The following is a 19,301-nucleotide window of genomic DNA, read 5'->3' as shown; positions in this document are numbered from 1 at the left end:
GCTTTCGCAGGAGGCACTGAACTTTTGAGCGACATTGGACCAATTATACAACGATTTATCCTTTCGGAAAGATCTCATGATTTAGCCAAGTTGTGTCATAAAATCAGTTGTATATATCAGAATGCACTGTGATGGTATTAACTGTAAATTGCCTGGCTGATTCGTCGGCATAAATTCGTGCTTTCTCGGACATATCGGAATAGCACGCTGGCAAGTGCAAATGACGATGGCTTTACTACAGTAATGCACATGCTGATAGTATTAAAGTATTATTGTGAAGTACGGTACGTACTATAAAATTCATGTGCACTGCACATACAGTGGTGCAATGCTAATGTGTGTATGTATGTGTATACATTATTCTATGTCTTGCAGCTGCTGTTTCATGAAAAGTTCACATGGTTTTCAGATTGTCATGATTGTTCATGTCAGCGTGTTAAGAAATTACTACACCCCTGTGGTAAATTGTGACTATTTTTGCATTTTCTCAAAACTAATAACACACTGGTAACAAAAGTTATGTATATTATTGGGGCAAGGAATCCAATTACTACACAGAAATTTCAGTGACTCAAGACAAGCGGTTCAGTATTTATGATAGGAAACGAGGTACCTTCTAGCGGTACCTCTTTTCTTATCATAACTAACAAACCGCTTGTCTTGGGTCACTGAAATTCCAGTGTAGCAATTGGATTCCTTGCCCCTATAATATACAAAACTTTTGTTACCACTGTGTTATTAGTTTTTGAGAAAAATGCAAAATATACAGAAATTTATCGAGGGGTGTAGTACCCCCTTAAACTTCCAGGGGGTCATGATAATCATGGCTGACGGAAAAAACATGACTGAAAACAACTCTCAGACTCAGTTGATCTTCATTTTATTTTCATTATCTAAATCAATATATTATTGAAACACAACTATGTTTTGCAAAAGCTACAAATAATACTAAGAAAACTTGCTTGATTTATTGTTATTTTAAATGAGTAACTGTATACATTTTACAAAAGTGTTGTTGTTTCAGCCCTCTTTACAACATAACTCAAGAACCACAGGACCTGCAAAATGAAATGCTCACTACCATTCGCAAGATGCTGTGAACTACCAAATTGCAACAGTTAAAAAAATATTTACCATACTAACCTTAAGTGCATTTTACATTTAAAGGGGCATTTACGTGATCCACAGCCTCATCCCCCACTTTTCCCAAAAAAGTTGAGATTTTTACACCACTGGATACCTCTGGCTACATAATGTTTATGTACCAAATATTTCTTGCAGATTAATTTGTTTAGCAAAAATAAGAACGAAATTACAACACATTGTCTATGGAGCAGTGTAATACACATATTAAATCATGCATAACTCGCAAACGCAAAATCGGAATCAACTGATATTTTGGAAATAAGCTTTTTTCGTGGATATCTACTGAAAAATGTCATAAAAAGAGGATGCTAGGATCACAAAATCCTCTTTTAAAGGAGGGTAACCCTATTGGTTATGGACAGGGTTCGAATTCAGTCCATTTTTTTGCATAGCTGGTTGTGCTATGCAAAACATAGGCCTATGTTTGCGTAGCAGTTTCCAAATTTGGCATCGCAGTTATTTTTTGCTATGCAAAAGGCAATATTTAAACTTTAAGAATTACTACACCTGCCCAATTTATGCCTATTTTTGCATTTTACTCAAAAATTATAGCACATTGGGGACAAGTAAGATATGTATATTATAGGGGCAAGGACTACAACTACTGCACTGGAAATCATATTTCAGCACAGACAACAGTTGTGGAGCTACAGTCAAAAATGAGGGAAAACCAATATTTGATCAATAAATCAATAACTACATACTTTGAGTTGCTGAATTTTTAGTACAGTAGTTGTAGTCCTTGCCCTATAATATACATATCTTACTTGTCACCAATGTGCTATAATTTTTGAGAAAAATGCAAAAATAGGCACAAAATTGAGCAGGGGTGTAGTACCCCCTTAAAGCAAAACAGAAATGCCCTGACGACAATGCTGCAAATGCCCGTATTGAACAGAAAATTTTTGTTTTTAAAATTTTTTTCGTACTGATTCAGAAAAAAAGGAAACAAAATATATTTCCCCTTGCAATATGTACATACCGTATTTAGTCAAATAGTCGCCGCCTCAAATAAACGCCCCCCCCGCCACTTTTTTCAACCAAGATGTTTCAAAAATTCCGATATTTCCATGCTATTTTGTGTAATAAGCTTACCAAGTTGCTCACATGGTCGGTAATAACAGCAATAAATGGCGAAAATCTGCATCAGAAACCCGGAAGTGAACCAAAAGTCAGTGTCAAAAGTTCATAGTTCGTCATTTTAGCGTGACTTTTAAGCTCACCTAATGATTTTAACGGGAATTGTCGTGCTAAAAATGACCTCTAATAAACTGACCAACATCATTGTAGGCCCCATAGGGCCTATATTACGAACTGAATGTTGTTTTTATCCCTTCTCTCCCCCTCCCTCCCCACCTATGGGGCCTATAATGATTTTCCCTTGGGAAAATGTAATGCCCCAGGGGCGTTTATTTGACGAAATACGGTATTTCTAATGAATGTAAAAGAATTTGGGTTGAAATGGAGAGGAAAAAGAAATCTGCCGCTACCGGGTATCGAACCGGGTACCTCTTGCACAAAAACACAACGCGCTTACCAACTGCGCCACGCAGCCAGCTACAACTATCTTTGAATTTTTAGAGCTTGATACTACCATCGTCGATTTGAAGTCTCCTCAGCAGTAAGTGTGGTTCGCTCATTTCACACAATGTGAATGATGCGAAAGCAAACTAGCTGTTGAGGAGACTAGATTATAATTATCTACGATAAACCTGCCCAGAATTCCAGAAATTGGTAGCCACCAAGGAAGCTATTTTTTGCACGGGGCCATCGCCATGGGGGGTGTAGGGGGTGCGACACCGCCCCTGGCGATCCCTGAAAAAAAGGAAAAAAGAAAGAAAAGAAAGGGAGAGAGAGAGAGGTGGGGGGGGAGGGGAGAGAAGGGATAAAAACAACATTCAGTTCGTAATATAGGCCCTATGGGGCCTACAATGATGTTGGTCAGGTGCGTTGAGGTGATGGGGACACAGAACTAATGATTTTGCAAGATCGAAGGGCGCGGTACAAATCATCAGCGCCAATGTAGATTAGCCATGGGCATAGGCGTAGATCCCAGATGGGTGATGGGGATAAATCTCCAATATATTGATAGGGGGATGGTCCATACAATCACCCCCATGTGGACACCTGTATGTGGGTTTCTGACCAAATTAACCTCATATTTGGCCATATAAACCAAAAAAGTGCAAATTTTTGCGCGCTTCACGCAAATTTGTTCCACTTTTGTACCACACTGTACCAATTTAGTTTCAATATGGTAAATTTTTCCGCACGCTGCGCGTGCATTTGTAGCACAAATTTATTTCTCGACACCCCCCTGGGAAAATGGTTTAGCGACGGGCCAACGGCCCTGTTTTTGCATGAATTCTCTGATTTCTCAGGAAATACATCGACTTGGAGCATCAAATTTCAGAATAGGAATGAGAAAAACATGATCTATTTTGTGATACCAAAAACTCATTGACAATGACAAAAATCGGGGGATGATGTTGTTAATTGGATTGCGGACCTTTAAGACATAAAACACAGGTTACACCAAAGTATTATAAAAACCTCAAGAGAAAAAAGTGATGCAACAAATTGGGCATGTTATGAGTTGTGCAAACCTCGTCCATATGAGCGCATGCTTTCTGCATGTATACACTGCATGCAAGAAATTCTAGGGGTGAGAAACAAACATGTTTGCTTTCTTTTGCACAGACAACCTTGTTAAAACTACATGTAGAGCGGTTACCGCATCATAGCTGAACCACGGTGCTTCGGCAGTTATGGTATACCCACTGTCACAAAATATAATCTGAATTTTGTTTAGCAAATAATATAATGAGGATTAAGCGAATTCTGCACTTACGATAAATTCAAGGTACATGTAAAATGATACTGCTAACAATGCTCACATAATCCTTCACCAATTTTATATCACCATAAAATAAATTAAGTAAAATAAGCTGATCTCTTGGTAATTTTAACAATGACACTGGGCATGCACAGTCGGAATCGTTTTAGAAGAGTCGTTGCGAGAATCAATCTTAGACAGAGAATTGATTCTCGCGAGGACTCTTCTAAAATTATTTTGTTTGCGAGAATTTTACTCTCCTATAAAATTCATCCCTATTCCAAACGAAGTAAGTTAGGTTGATTCTTTGCACATGCCAAATTTTTGGGATCCTAATTTTCAAATGTTAAATGCCCGGGGGAGGCACTCCCTATCTGAAATGGCAGGGACGTGCCTCGGCCATGTTAAAAGTAGGGAGCATTCAGGTCAAATGTACAATTACAAAAATATGGGGTCATTCAGTACACAATCTGAATAAAAATGGGGTCATTCGGTATGAAACTTTGAAAAAAGGATGGTCATTGGGGTAACAAAAAGTAAAATGGGAGTCAGGATTGCCAAAAGAGTATCATTAAGTACACATAAATAAGTGCCAAACTGTGTCAAAACAACTTGGCCACCTTGGAAATGTGAAAAACTCATTATTTCTGGAGGAAAACACAAATACCACCTAAATTTGGGAATTAAAAGGGGGTCATTGGGTATAGCAGGAAATAGAAAAAGGGGGTAATTGAGTACGGTACATGAATTTTTTAAAGGGGGTCATTGGGTAATACATGTAGGTACATGTAGGACTATAACACAAAAAAGGGGGTCATTGGGTACAAGCCGATTTGAAAAAGGGGGTCTATCCCGAGGCACATGATGCATCATGGAAGTGCCCCCCCTCCCCCCCCGGGTTAAATGGTCTAGATTTATATAGATATATGCTGCAAGCATATACATGTAAAGCGTTTCCATACTGTTTTCCTTTTTTTTTAAAGGCGCCCCATAAATGTGTGCCAAAAATTGCTTGGCCCCCTCTCTTGGTTTGCTAAAATTGCTTACCCTCTCCAATTTTACCCTCCCACCAGGGCTCATAATTATTGCACAGCCCCTCTGGACCTTGATTGAGGGCAAAATATATATGCAACATGTTATCTTGAATCAATTTTGTGTTATAAAAATTGTATTTTTTGTACTCTAGTTTACTGGTACCTATCTTACCACCCAACCCAATTGCTGACCTGTAATTTTGAATGGAATCATTGGTTCACTGGCTTTAACCCCATTTTGTACACAAGTATAAAATAAAAAGTTATTGAGTTCAGACAATTTATTTTCAACAATACAGACAATAAAATTTGTAGTCAATAGGAAAGTATTACCCATGTATTATATTGTATACAATGGAGAACCGCATGTACACAGATCCATAGTACACAGAAATCATAGTGCACAGTGCGCAGTAGGTATCACTATCAGGTCGAACTAACCTTGACCCCATAAATGTACTACATACATGAATTGAACCATTGAACATTGTTGCCTTGGGTGTTGAAGTTGATGTGTGCGTAATTCAGAGTTGATCATCATGGTAGGCTACATTGTACATGGTAATGTATTTCATATTGCATTAAGGGGGTACTACACCCCTGCCCAATTTTGTGCCTATTTTTGCATTTTTTCAAAAATTATAGCGCATTGGGGACAATTATTGATATGTATATTATAGGGGCAAGGACTACAACTACTGCACTGGAAATGGATATTTCAGCACAGCCAACAGTTGTGGAGTTACAGTCAAAAATGAGGGAAAACCAATATTTGATCAATAAATCAATAACTACCGGTACTTGCTTTAAGTTGCTCAGTTTCAGTGCAGTAGTTGTAGTCCTTGCCCAGGGCTATAATATACATATCAGGCATGATTGGGCTATATAGCAGAAAATTACCACGATTTTTTGTGAATTTAAATGCCAGTGAAAAATGTTTTTTTACCTACATCATATAGGCTCTATAATCGTGTACTGGAAAAACCACAAAATATACAAGAAACCTCAAAACCAGTGGCGGTAAAACTACTAGAGCAGTTGAAATCACAAAAAAAAAACTTATTCTATAAAACTCTCCTGCTACATGTATATACCAAACAGTCCAAACTTTGCTTTGGAAAGCGTGCCGCACATCAAATATTAGGCTATGTGTGAATGCAAGTTTCAAAGTGTGGTGCAGGCCAAGAAGAAATGGGGAATTCAGGAATCTCATTCCTGGGACATTGGGAAATTATATGCTTTTTTTTTTTGGATAAAAAATACATAATACCAGGCATAATACATAAGTTCGATTAAGCATCATTAATTTGATCTTTTGCGCTAGTCAGCCGGCCATTGGCCTGTAACTTTTTGGCCTGGTCGGTAACTTTTCTGACTGGCATCTAGTTGCCGGCCCGGCTGGCAGGTAACTTTTTAAGGTCAAGGGGGTCAAGCCCGGCTGGCCTGTAACTTTTTGAGGCATATTTCGAACACTGTATGTAATGTGTTGTTTGTACTTTTTACCCTGACTGCTCATATCCATAAGTACCAGACTTGAGTCCTGTTTATCAGGGACAGTCTGTGTACATGTAGCTCAGTGGTTGGAGCGCTCACCCGATAAGCAAAGTCCCTGCACAGGCAGGTATGTCCAGAGTTTTTACTCTGCTATATTTACCTATGAATGTCATGTTTCCATTTGTAAATTCATGTTTAATTGTGCTTGTGTGTGATGCGTAATTCTTCTTTCCCCTGGAAAAGGAATATTGGGAAATCCTGATATGTTGGAGGGAAATTTGTCTACATTCCTTGAAAATGAACACTTTTTCCAGTCCTTGGTGCGATGATCTCCTGGGGGGGTACTCAGTACAAATGACCATACGGGGACGTGCCGCAAACATGGGTAGCATTTTCGGCCTTCTGGTATATCAATGACCCCTTTTTCAAAGCCTATTTTGGTATATATGAATGGGTCCTTTTTTCAAATTTTTTTCGAAAAACAGCCCATTTTTTCCATAATCTAGCAAAAATTTTCAAAAATTCGGCTGAAAATTTTGCTTTTGGTATATCAATGGGTCCAAATTTCTTGAAAAATTGGTATATTTATGGGTCCACTTCCAAAATCTCACCGGCACGTCCCTACCAAAACCAAACTTGAATACCCACCCCCACCCGGATGTTCTATTTTGATTGTAAATGACTAAAACTCCTTGTCCAATACTTTGTGGTTGTGTAGTACTAAATCCAGCGACTACATCGACTGCGCTGCGTTAGCGTGTAGTGTACATGTAGCATGCGCCTCAGAAAGGGCATCACAGACCGTGGGTTCATACATGTACTTATATCATTTCTGCTATAAGTAGGCGATAATGTGGTTAAATTAGTTTTGTTTGACTAATTTTAGGGTTTCAAATGTGATGGATTGCCTGGTGTTTTCTAACCACTCTTCTTGTTGAAGTGCATGGACTCTGGAGTGTAATCAATCATGTAGGCATGCAGGCCAATTGGAATGACGAATTGTGTGACTTCGTTCTACATTGTAATATCAGTAACTGTGGCTAAAGAGGCCATTTAAATGATTAGAATTTTGGCAGTGATGGTGGTATCAATGTGGGTCTTTTTTTGGGGGAGGGGACAAAGTGAAATCTGGGGGGTTCTTAAAATTTTGTAACTTTTGCATCAAATAGTGCAGTATTTGTCCCCAATTTGTAGTGATATTTTGACGGGGATGTAAACTTAAATTTTTTTTGGTGAATCACTTCCCTTGCGGCCGTGGCCATTTTTGGTAAAAATATCATAATTTACCGTAAAATTTGCTAAAATAAAAAATGCCAAAGGAAGAAATATTCTTAAAACATGATGTATGGTTAGAAAATCAAAAGGTTTCTTTTAGAAAATTCTGTTTTACTTGGAATACATATTATACTAAATAAGATTGATCGCTACTAGATCTCAAAAACACAATGCACGGTTAGAAAATCAAAAGGTTTCCTTACACAATACATGCTGTTTTACTTGGAATACATACTTAATGAAGTTAAGGTGGTACTACACCCCTGCCCAAATTTGTGCCTATTTTTTGCATTTTTCGCAAAAATTATAGAGCATTGGTGACAAGTAGTATATTATAGGGGCAAGGACTACAACTACTGCACTGGACATTTTATTTCAGTACAGACAACAGTTGTGGAGTTACAGTCAAAAATGAGGGAAAACCAATATTTGATCAATAAATCAATAACTACTTGCCTTGAGTTGCTGAATTTTCAGTGCAGTAGTTGAAGTCCTTGCCCTATAATATACATATTTTACTTGTCACCAATGCGCTATAATTTTTGAGAAAAATTTAAAAATAGGCACAAATTTGGCCAGGGGTGTAGTACCCCCTTAAATGATTAGAATTTTGGCAGTGATGGTGGTATCAATGTGGGTCTTTTTTGGGGGGAGGGGACAAAGTGAAATCTGGGGGGGTTCTTAAAATTTTGTAACTTTTGCTTCAAATAGTGCATTTGTCCCCAATTTTGTAGTGCTATTTTGACGGGGGATATAAACCTAATTTTTTTGCTGAATCACCTCCCTTGAGGCCGTGGCCATTTTTGGTAAAAATATCATAATTTATCGTAAAATTTGGTAAAATAGAAGACACCAAAGGAAAAGATATTTTGGAGATGTCTTTTAAACATGATGTATGGTTAGAAAATCAAAAGGTTTCTTTGAGAAAATTCTGTTTTACTTGGAATACATATTACACTAAATAAGATTGATTGCTACTAGATCTCAAAAACACAATGCGTGGTTAGAAAATCAAAAGGTTTCCTTACACAATGCTGTTTTTAAGTGCTTTTAATAATAATAATAATAATAATGAACATTTTTAACGCGCATAAATCTGCAAAAAGCACTCATGGCGCAACAAAGAGCTCAAGCAAAAATAGCAATGAAACCATACAACAACAAAATATTATGAAAACAAGTATTCAGAATATCTTAATATCGTACCTTAACCTTTTGTTTTGATCAAAATTAATAGTTGCAAGAAATTCAGGAGAAGGACATGTTGTACTTTTATTCATCAAGTTATTACAACGTACAAGAGAGACTTTAAGAGTTTAGTGCATTTTACATTTAAGACTGATTACATTAAACACAGGTCACACCAAAAAAGTATTTAATAAAAAAAAACCTTGGATGTTAAAAATGATGCAACAAATTTGGCAAGTTTTGAGTTGTGCAAAAATATATAACATTTGGTCATGGCGTGCACGATATCAGATGAATTGTTTTTTTAATGCTTATTCTCAAACAGATCCTTTGAATAATAGGCTACATGTACATAATTACATATGCATGTAGGCCTGCTGGCTCTTTAAAAACAAAAGGTTTTTTTGGTCTGCTAGTAAAAACATCCAAAGTTTTTGTACATTGTATTTGTAAACAAGACATCTTACTCTTACAATGCACGTGACAGCACATCTCACAATAGATGAGTTAACCTCAATGTTTATCAATAAAGGCAAGGGACTGGTATATCGCTATGCTTGAGTAAACCTCATGCAATCACTACACTGTTCAATAGCCTTATTGTGATGTTGCGGGAGTTTTAAAAATACGAGCCCTGAACAAAATATGATGCAAAACAAAATATGAAATTGTGATGATGCGTGCGCAAATTGCCAGGCATTGACGTCAGAAGTCAATTCATCTATAGGCACATCAAATTGCAATTCATTCTAATCAACAAGATCATAGTTATATTAAACTCCAGCTTCAAAATCCAGCCTTTGGCCTTTTTCGAAAGATTTATTTCCATGAATCAATGATAAACTTCATACAAAGTATAGGGTACACTTTCAGGAATATTTTAAGAGAATTAAGAAAGTGTGTTTGAAGGCATAATATTGTCACACTTATCTGTCAATCTAATTTGAATATTTGCATAACTAATTTGTAAAACATTTTACTATCAAAATGTGTAAATTAGCATAATTGTTGTAAACACTAAATGCATTCTAAAAGATAAATAGGAATACACTGACTTTCAATTACTTTTCAACAAATTATTGGCAAATAAATAATAAATTTTCTATCAAATTAGCTCATTAACCATCGATAACTTGTAAGTTATAATAATTATCAGTACATGTAAAATTAGAGTGATTTGGGAGGTTTATGGTACTCTATCATGAATGCATTTACATACAATGTACCTGTAGCTGTTAAATTTGTCAACAATCAATCAAAACACAAAATATTGTAAAAAATGTAATATTAGAACATCAAGTTTATACAATGAATTTTGTACAAATTATGAAATTTGAGAATTGAAGTCTAGAAAAGACTAATTTTACCTTTTTAGTCAGTAAAATAAAATTTGGTAAATTACCTAGTAATTACTGATGTAAAATGCCGGTAATTTGCCAATTTAGAACACTGTATGGTACAATGTAAAAATAAGTCAAAATGGCCAAAAACAGAAAAAATTATGTGCGAAAATTCTACTTCGAAAGTATCTGATAGTATTATAACTGTACATACTAGTATCATAGTGCATGTTTTCCAGGTACATGTAGGTACTTGAGCCCTCTACATTATAGCACCGTTTGCCATATGTACCATTGACAACACTAGTCCCTATATGTCTATATCCATATATATATTTACTTCTACACTCATATTGCAAGTGTACATCTGTGTGTGAACAACTGTACATGTTTGTAAATTTGCTCTCTCTCTCTTTCCCTTAGCCTTAGAAGACCTGTGTGGATGAAAGGTTACTATAAAATTTAAAGTAGCCATGTAAGCGGACTTATTTAGCCTCAGGATATATTGTATTGTACTCTTCAGATATATATATTTAACCATCGAAATTGACTGTGTGTGTGTGTGTTTTTATTAAAAGTAGACATCAAAATAGTGTATTTCTATCTTAATATTGTGATATCTGCTTGGAATAGACATTCATTTATATGACAAAATTAAAGCATTTATATTTGCGTGGAATCGTGGACATCCGTTTGATATTGGAATATTGAATGCATAGTGGCTTCAAAAGTACTGTATTAACTTTGGAGGAGACAATTGCAACTTGTCCATCTTGTCTTTCTTAAATGCTTGATGTGGATAAGTCTATTTTATGAGTATATCCCAGTACTTTTGACTTTGAAGGAATACTCTGCAACACTTCTTTGAAGAAGCCAGGTACACCTGTGCACATTTGATGTACTTGCTATAAGATGATTGATAACTTCTGAGCAGGCTTTTTGAGTATATCTCAGTACTTTGACTTTGAAGGAAAACTCTGCAACACTTCTTTGAAGAAGTCTGGTGCATATGTGTGCATACTTGCTAGGGTGATTGATAACTTCTGAGTAGGCTTTTGAGTATATCTCAGTACTTTGACTTTGAAGGAAAACTCTGCAACACTTCTTTGAAGAAGTCTGGTGCATATGTGTGCATACTTGCTAAGGTGATTGATAACTTCTGAGTAGGCTTTTGAGTATATCTCAGTACTTTGACTTTGAAGGAAAACTCTGCAATACTTCTTTGAAGAAGCCTGCTGTGTGCATACTTGCTAAGGCGATTGATAACTTCTGAGCAGGCTTCTGAGTATATAGTACTTTGACTGTGAAGGAATACTTTGCAACACTTCTTTGAAGAAGCCAGGTGCATACATGTATGTGGGCATTTGATATATACTTGCTAAGGTGATTGATAACTTCTGAGTGGGCTTTTGAGTATACCTCAGTACTTTGACTTTGAAGGAAAACTCTGCAACACTTCTTTGAAGAAGCCTGCTGTGTGCATACTTGCTAAGGCGATTGATAACTTCTGAGCAGGCTTCTGAGTATATATAGTACTTTGACTGTGAAGGAATACTTTGCAATACTTCTTTGAAGAAGCCTGCTGTGTGCATACTTGCTAAGGCGATTGATAACTTCTGAGCAGGCTTCTGAGTATATATATAGTACTTTGACTGTGAAGGAATACTTTGCAACACTTCTTTGAAGAAGCCAGGTGCATACATGTATGTGGGCATTTGATATATACTTGCTAAGGTGATTGATAACTTCTGAGTGGGCTTTTGAATATACCTCAGTACTTTGACTTTGAAGGAATACTTTGCAACACTTCTCTGAAGAAGCCAGGTGCATATGTGTGCATACTTGCTAAGGTGATTGATAACTTCTGAGTGGGCTTTTGAGTATACCTCAGTACTTTGACTTTGAAGGAATACTCTGCAACACTTCTTTGAAGAAGCCAGGTGCAGCTGTGCACATTTGATATACTTGCTAAGGTGATTGATAACTTCTGAGCGGACTTCTGAGTATATCTCAGTACTTTGACTTTGAAGGAAAACTCTGCAATACTTCTTTGAAGAAGCCAGGTGCACATGCGTGCATTTGCTGTACTTGCTAAGGTGATTGATAACTTCTGAGTGGGCTTTTGAGTATACCTCAGTACTTTGACTTTGAAGGAATACTTTGCAACACTTCTCTGAAGAAGCCAGGTGCATATGTGGGCATACTTGCTAAGGTGATTGATAACTTCTGAGTGGGCTTTTGAGTATACCTCAGTACTTTGACTTTGAAGGAATACTTTGCAACACTTCTCTGAAGAAGCCAGGTGCATATGTGGGCATACTTGCTAAGGTGATTGATAACTTCTGAGTGGGCTTTAGAGTATATCTCAGTACTTTGACTTTGAAGGAAAACTCTGCAATACTTCTTTGAAGAAGCCTGGTGCATATGTGTGCATACTTGCTAAGGTGATTGATAACTTCTGAGCAGGCTTTTGAGTATACCTCAGTACTTTGACTTTGAAGGAATACTTTGCAACACTTCTCTGAAGAAGCCAGGTGCATACATGTATGTGGGCATTTGATACTTGCTAAGGTGATTGATAACTTCTGAGTGGGCTTTTGAGTATACCTCAGTACTTTGACTTTGAAGGAATACTTTGCAATACTTCTTTGAAGAAGCCTGCTGTGTGCATACTTGCTAAGGCGATTGATAACTTCTGAGCAGGCTTCTGAGTATATATAGTACTTTGACTGTGAAGGAATACTTTGCAACATTTCTTTGAAGAAGCCAGGTGCATTCATGTATGTGGGCATTTGATATATACTTGCTAAGGTGATTGATAACTTCTGAGTGGGCTTTTGAGTATACCTCAGTACTTTGACTTTGAAGGAATACTCTGCAACACTTCTGAAGAAGCCAGGTGCACATGCGTGCATTTGCTGTACTTGCTAAGGTGTTTGATAACCTCCAATTCAATTGAAATAAGTGTCAGTGTGAGCTGAAAGTTTAATACTGAAAACATTTTATCTTCTTAACATTTGCAGATCAATTCGCTACAGACTCGGATCAATTAGCTACAGACTCGGATCAATCCGCTGCAGATTCAGATCAATCCGCTGCAGACTTAGATTGATCCGCTACAGACTCTCTCCAAAGAAATGTTCTAAAAAGGTGCTCCAAACGGATGTACCAATTGGTACTATCACTTTTGTACTTTGTAGCCGTCCTCCTCACCTAACGCATGTAATCAAAAGTGGATCGGGTACTACACCATAATGTGTGATTTAAGCATCAGCCCACGTGTCGGGGAGAGATGGTACCTGTGCGTGATCTTCGCAGCAACTTTGGCGACATGTTCCTTGTCTGTATTGCCAGATGTCAGGGCATCTACTACGGATTTCAGTCTTGCTGATGAGCTGGCGCATTGCTGCGTGTTCGACCCTCCGGCTATCACCAACTGCTCTTGGAAGGTAAGTTATATTTACTCAAAAAAATCCTCCCATGCACATTGTATAGTGATCCAATTATAAATGTGCATTTAAGCTGTTGCGATGTTCAATAAAACATCGACCATTGACATCGAAATGAAAAACATCGAAAACATCGAATACGTTGATTGTTTGTGACCCACTCTAACATAATGAGCACAAAGCCAACAAAATTATTTTTTGAGATATAATATGTATATATTTCAAATCTTTACTTCCAAGCTTTAAAATCATACCAATCATGCACCAGCCACCAAGTAGCAATGACATATAATGTGATATCATTGATTTGGTTGTAAAAGTGTTAGAAAAGTACTATTCATTTCATTTTCATGTCAAAAACATTAACAATTTGATGATTTCAATGTTGGCAATGTTAAGGGATCTGGAATCAGCGTTTTGAGCGTTTCGACAGTATTGTTTGTGGGACATGAGAGCACATCAGACATATCGAATTGCATTCTGAATACAAAGAATGTCTTTCTGATATCAAATAATTTTCATTTTTGAAATTCACGATATAATACAAATTTTATGACAAATTATTAAAATTTGATATTTTTCAAATTTTTGATATATAACAGTCCTCGAAGTAAATTTTATAAACCTAATGATATAGTCTTAAAGTGTATGTAGCTGGGAGGAAAGGCCGACGATCAATTGAAAATTTTGACCTTTTATATTGAAGATATGGATTTTTTCCCAAAAAGACCTAATTTTTTTGGTGTTTTGGGAAAAAATCCATATCTTCAATACGAAAGGTCAAAATTTTCAATTGATCGTCGGCTTTTCATCCCACCTAGATACACTTTAAGTATAAATCATCAGATTTATAAAGTTTACTTTGAGTACTGTTAAATATCAAAAATATCAATTTTTAATCATTTGCCATAAAATGTGTATTACATTGCAATTTCAAAAAATCAAAATTATTTGATATCAGAAGGACATTCTTCGTATTCAGAATGTAATTTGATATGTCTGATGTGCTCTCATGTCCCACAAAAATGTTCATACCCCACCCTTAATAGATTGAAAACATTGACAAGTCTATGTTGGTAAAACATTGATATTTTTCAATACATTGAAACATCGCAACACCATACATGTATGTGCATACATTGATAATGTTAAATTATCTGCAGGATTTTTCTGCAGAAATTGATCTCAATGGAATTTACTGTTTTTAAAGCTAAAACACCCGATGTTTGGGTGCAAACTGCAGCCCAGTTTGCTTATGCAATCAGAGATAACATTACACCATTATAATTTGCATTTTTATGAGCATGTAATAATTTTACTTTTTCTCAAAAAGTTGACTATGGTACCAACATCTATAAAATATAAAGCTATACAATGTTCTCTTTCTTTGATTAAGTTGCCTAAAAATAAATCACTGCAAACTGGTAATAATCGCAGTTTAATGTATTGCAGGGCTGGCGATTTTTTTTTCCAATTTTTTTATATTCTTTTTATTGCAAGAACTGCTATACCCCACGATAAGCATGGAAATGGAATGCTAGATATATGTGCAGTCCTATCAGGTATTAAAATCAAAACATGTTTTTACATGTCAATTTAAAGAAAGGAAATGGTAAAATCATGGAGAAAATTCTGTTGATTTCTTCATCTTGAAGATAATTTTTAGCAATAGATAAATTAAAATGTCATCATCGGTATTTTAATTGTATCCGAAATTTATAGAAGCATTAGGAATGAAGTAAAATAGTCAATTTAAGAAAGAAATTACATCGTCAAAAGTGGTAAAAAAACTAAAAAAGTTGATTTAAATCAGTGATTTAAAACAAACCAGATAATTCCAATTAAAAAACATCGCATTACCATCTGGCAGTGCTCCACAAAAATATGGGATTTCTACAAATACTGTAAACGTTATCAATAACAATGGGCCTGCTGCCACATTGATATCATGAAACCGGTGATTGATTGTTCAAATTTTTGCAGTTGTGTTTGAGGCAATAAAATGAAGGCAAAGCATGTGAATATGTGGCCATAAAGCAAAATGTGCGATTTGCACGCATCTTCTGACACACACCCATCATCTAAAATCATTGTAGTGCCAATTATTAAAATAATAAAAGTTAATGAATTGAAAGAAAATAACAATATCTTGTGTAATGTATGCATCAGTAAATCTGTTGGCTCATTAATGCTGGGATCCAGCTGGATTGATTTTTTTAAAACAAATACAGCAGTATAATTAGACCACTTTGCAGGGTATTTTAAATAGTTTTATATTGCATAACCACTCATGTATAAATAAGCCCATCCCCTTACATGGGCGATTTGACACCAAAAATTTAGGTGGGCTTTATATAACTTGATATGAATTTTTTTTTAATCTTCCCAATTTGTAAAACATTTATGCCCAGTTATTTCTATTACCTATGTAAATGTTCTATTTTGAAAAAGCTATAATGTACAATCTTAATATGATTGAAATTGGACTAAACCCCTTCCAGACAATTTTTTTTTCAAATCTGATTTTTTTTGCTAGATTTGTAATCAGTAACTGTCTGGAATTTGCAGGAGAGCAATAAATAACTCTTCTGGATCCTTCAAGGAGAGCTGTACACATCTTAACAACCAAAAATCACATATAAATCAAACAACTTCAATTTTGTGAAACATAAACGCTCAAAATAGCCAGTAGTGTTTCTTTCACTTGACCTTGTTATTTTGACTTAAAACCAGAAACCCATCCTGGACGGAAACCTTTCCTGATGGTTATTACTAATTATTTCAGCTTGCATAAGGGCTCATATTGAAATACCCTACCACGTTTTCACACAGAAAGAAGGCAGGATTCCCCTCGCTAAGCGCGCGCCTCAGGAAAGCTTCGGTCATAAAGCGGATGGATTATATGCATCAGTGATACACCCTGCCCAGGATTTTAACAAAGAAGGCTAGCACAGGAAAGCTGCAGGATGGCGCACACCTTCCTGTGTAAGGGAATTTCAATATGAGCCCTAAAGAATAAACAAAATTCAAATTTGACGGAAGTCATACATTATGGTTGTAAGGGACCGTTCACAAACACTTGTAAGGGGGGGCTGATGCAAAAAAATTTCATCGTGAAAATTTTTCGGGGCCCACCTTTACAGACCTCAAAAATTTCATGCCCCCCCCCCTTTTTGACATGAAAATTATGGGTCAAAGCATATAAACTCAATTTTCCCAGGAAAATTTGTGGTCATTTTTTTCAGGGCCCCCCCTTAGGAGGGTCACCAATTTTCAGGGCCCCCTTGCATCAGGCCCCCCTAACAAGTGTTTGTGAACGGTCCCTAAGTTTGTAATGTCAATTTTAAACTGATATCTTTTTATGTATATGAGAAAAATTTGGCCAAAATTATTACTGGGATATTTGTTTACAGAATATTTTGATAAATACGGGTATAGGCTATCTACAATGTATAGGACTATGGTTAGGCTTAGAGAGAAAACGCAATCTCGCTTTTCTCACCGTGAATCTCGCTTTTTAGTGCTTTTCTCGCTTTTAAAAGATTCATTTCTATCACGAAAATCTATTTCTGTGGCGAAAGGTTGCAGAATTCGACAACCATTGCAACTAAAAAAGCTTAAGTTTGACCTGATTTTCCAGCCTGAATGTACAAAAACGGTCCATTTTCTGGCACATTCAAGCAACAACACAAGTAATATTCTTTATTTACTACTCAAACCTTTTAAGCTGATTTATGAGGACAAAATTTGTGTATTTTTGATAGTCCGGTCGGCAGTATCCATGCTTTGTTTTGGTATCACTCAGGGGTATGGAGTCAATGAAATACTGCCCTCACTCAATTGTTTTACCTTTTTCTGATTTTCGCCAATTTTTGGGCATAAATCTCGCTTTTTTCTCGCATTTTGAAGTTGCCATCTCTCATTTTTGGTCAAAAAATTATCTTTTTTCTCTAAGCCTAACTATGGTACATTGTACCCCAAGGTAGGATTTATGCCTGCATGGTTGTATATATTACAATAGTGTCTGACTCTTGAACAAATTTTACTGTATTGGTTCAAATGGAAAAAAACAGCCAAATTGTCAGGGGAATTTGAAAATCGGGTCAGGATACATGGAAATAGTCACCAATCAGTTCAAATTTAAGTTGATATTTGAATCAGTATAAATTTCCGTTGACAGTCTGTGTTTACTGTCACATACATGTAATTGGGAGACAGTTTGTTGTATAGTCATACACTAATATGTAGGGGTGTGTGTATGTGAACTTACTGCTAAATTTCGTGGAAAAACAGTGGCATGATCGACGGGAATTATATAAATAAACATAATTTTTCACCTGGTTTTACTGCTAAATTTCATGTCATTTCAGTTTTATTTTAAACCCTAACACGCCAGGTCCTACAAAATACTATTTGATATATTCGCTGTTCGTGCGTGCATCCCATGTGATTTGATGCCGCAATCGCCCTATTGTGACCAAGACCCATGGCAAAGTGTCGCCGACCTAGTGCTTGGCATGCGAGGGGTCTCGGGTTCGAATCCCACCCTGAGCATACAACTTCTTTCTTTTCTTTCTTTATTCCTTCCTTCTTTCCCTTCCTGTTGCCAAAAAGCTCCTGGGGTGTTAGGGTTTAAAGCTTTGTGGCTCTAGGGCCAAGTTGCACATACAGCTACATACATGTATATCAACAAATTTGATAAAATAAAGAGAAGAAGTAATTACCCCCAATTACCCCCTGTATTACAAAACAACTCAAAATCTATGCATCAAATTTTATAAACTGAAATAGTAAAAAGACACCCATTTTAGTTCTACAACTTTTGATACCTAATTTGTCTGGATTGCTCAAAATTTGTAGTCACTGGGACTCTTTGAATTAAAAAGAGGCAAATTTAAAAGTTGCACTAAAAAGCTGCTGAAGTCAGTGTACCATTTATACATTCAGCATGTGTCCCTCACGGACCAACCTGGGTAAACAAACAAACAAACTATATTTTGTACATGACTGATCAAGAATGGCCTGCCCTGTGTACTACCAGGCACTCTTTGAACAACAAAAGTACATTTTATCTTTTCAGTGGGTTCAGGTGCAACTTTTGAAAATTGTCACCATTGTACAAAATTTTAAGCTATAGTGAGACATTAAAATTAAGTTTCTTTTTGTTATTGTTCATGTAGTTTTAAAATTTGATACATGGATTTTGAGTTATTAATTATCTTGTAATAAACAGTGGCATTTTGAGATGCGTTTTAATATTCATAGCCAACAATCTCTAATGCTCTGCATGCTGTCAATAGGCTTCAACATAAAAAGCCTAGGTTTTGAGATATTTTCTCAAAATATCAAGAGCTATCTCAAGAACCACTGTACCCATACTAGGCTTGTTTGCACTCATTTTAATGCATTTTTCATGCTGATACCAACTATGGTCATGAAAATGTGAAATTCTGAAATTTTTATTGAATTTTTAATAAAAATATGAAACTTGTTGTCTGCAGTCGACACCCATGTGGAGGTGATTAAGAATCGAAGAAAG

At 36.2% G+C, this 19,301-nt stretch overlaps 1 protein-coding gene across 1 annotated transcript in view; it reads left to right on the top strand.

Moving 5' to 3' along the window:
* LOC140171059 (uncharacterized) overlaps positions 1-19,301 on the top strand; it is a 148,903-nt gene continuing 129,602 nt past the window's right edge. The window contains exons 1-2 of the mRNA XM_072194235.1: positions 1-258; positions 13,337-13,762. Coding sequence (XP_072050336.1) covers positions 13,568-13,762 — 195 coding nt within the window. The 5' untranslated portion in view covers positions 1-258; positions 13,337-13,567. The remainder of the gene's footprint in view (positions 259-13,336; positions 13,763-19,301) is intronic.

This window comes from Amphiura filiformis, chromosome 15, assembly GCF_039555335.1.
Source record: "Amphiura filiformis chromosome 15, Afil_fr2py, whole genome shotgun sequence".
NCBI lineage: Eukaryota > Metazoa > Echinodermata > Ophiuroidea > Amphilepidida > Amphiuridae > Amphiura > Amphiura filiformis.
This window is presented reverse-complemented; position numbering and strand designations above follow the sequence as displayed.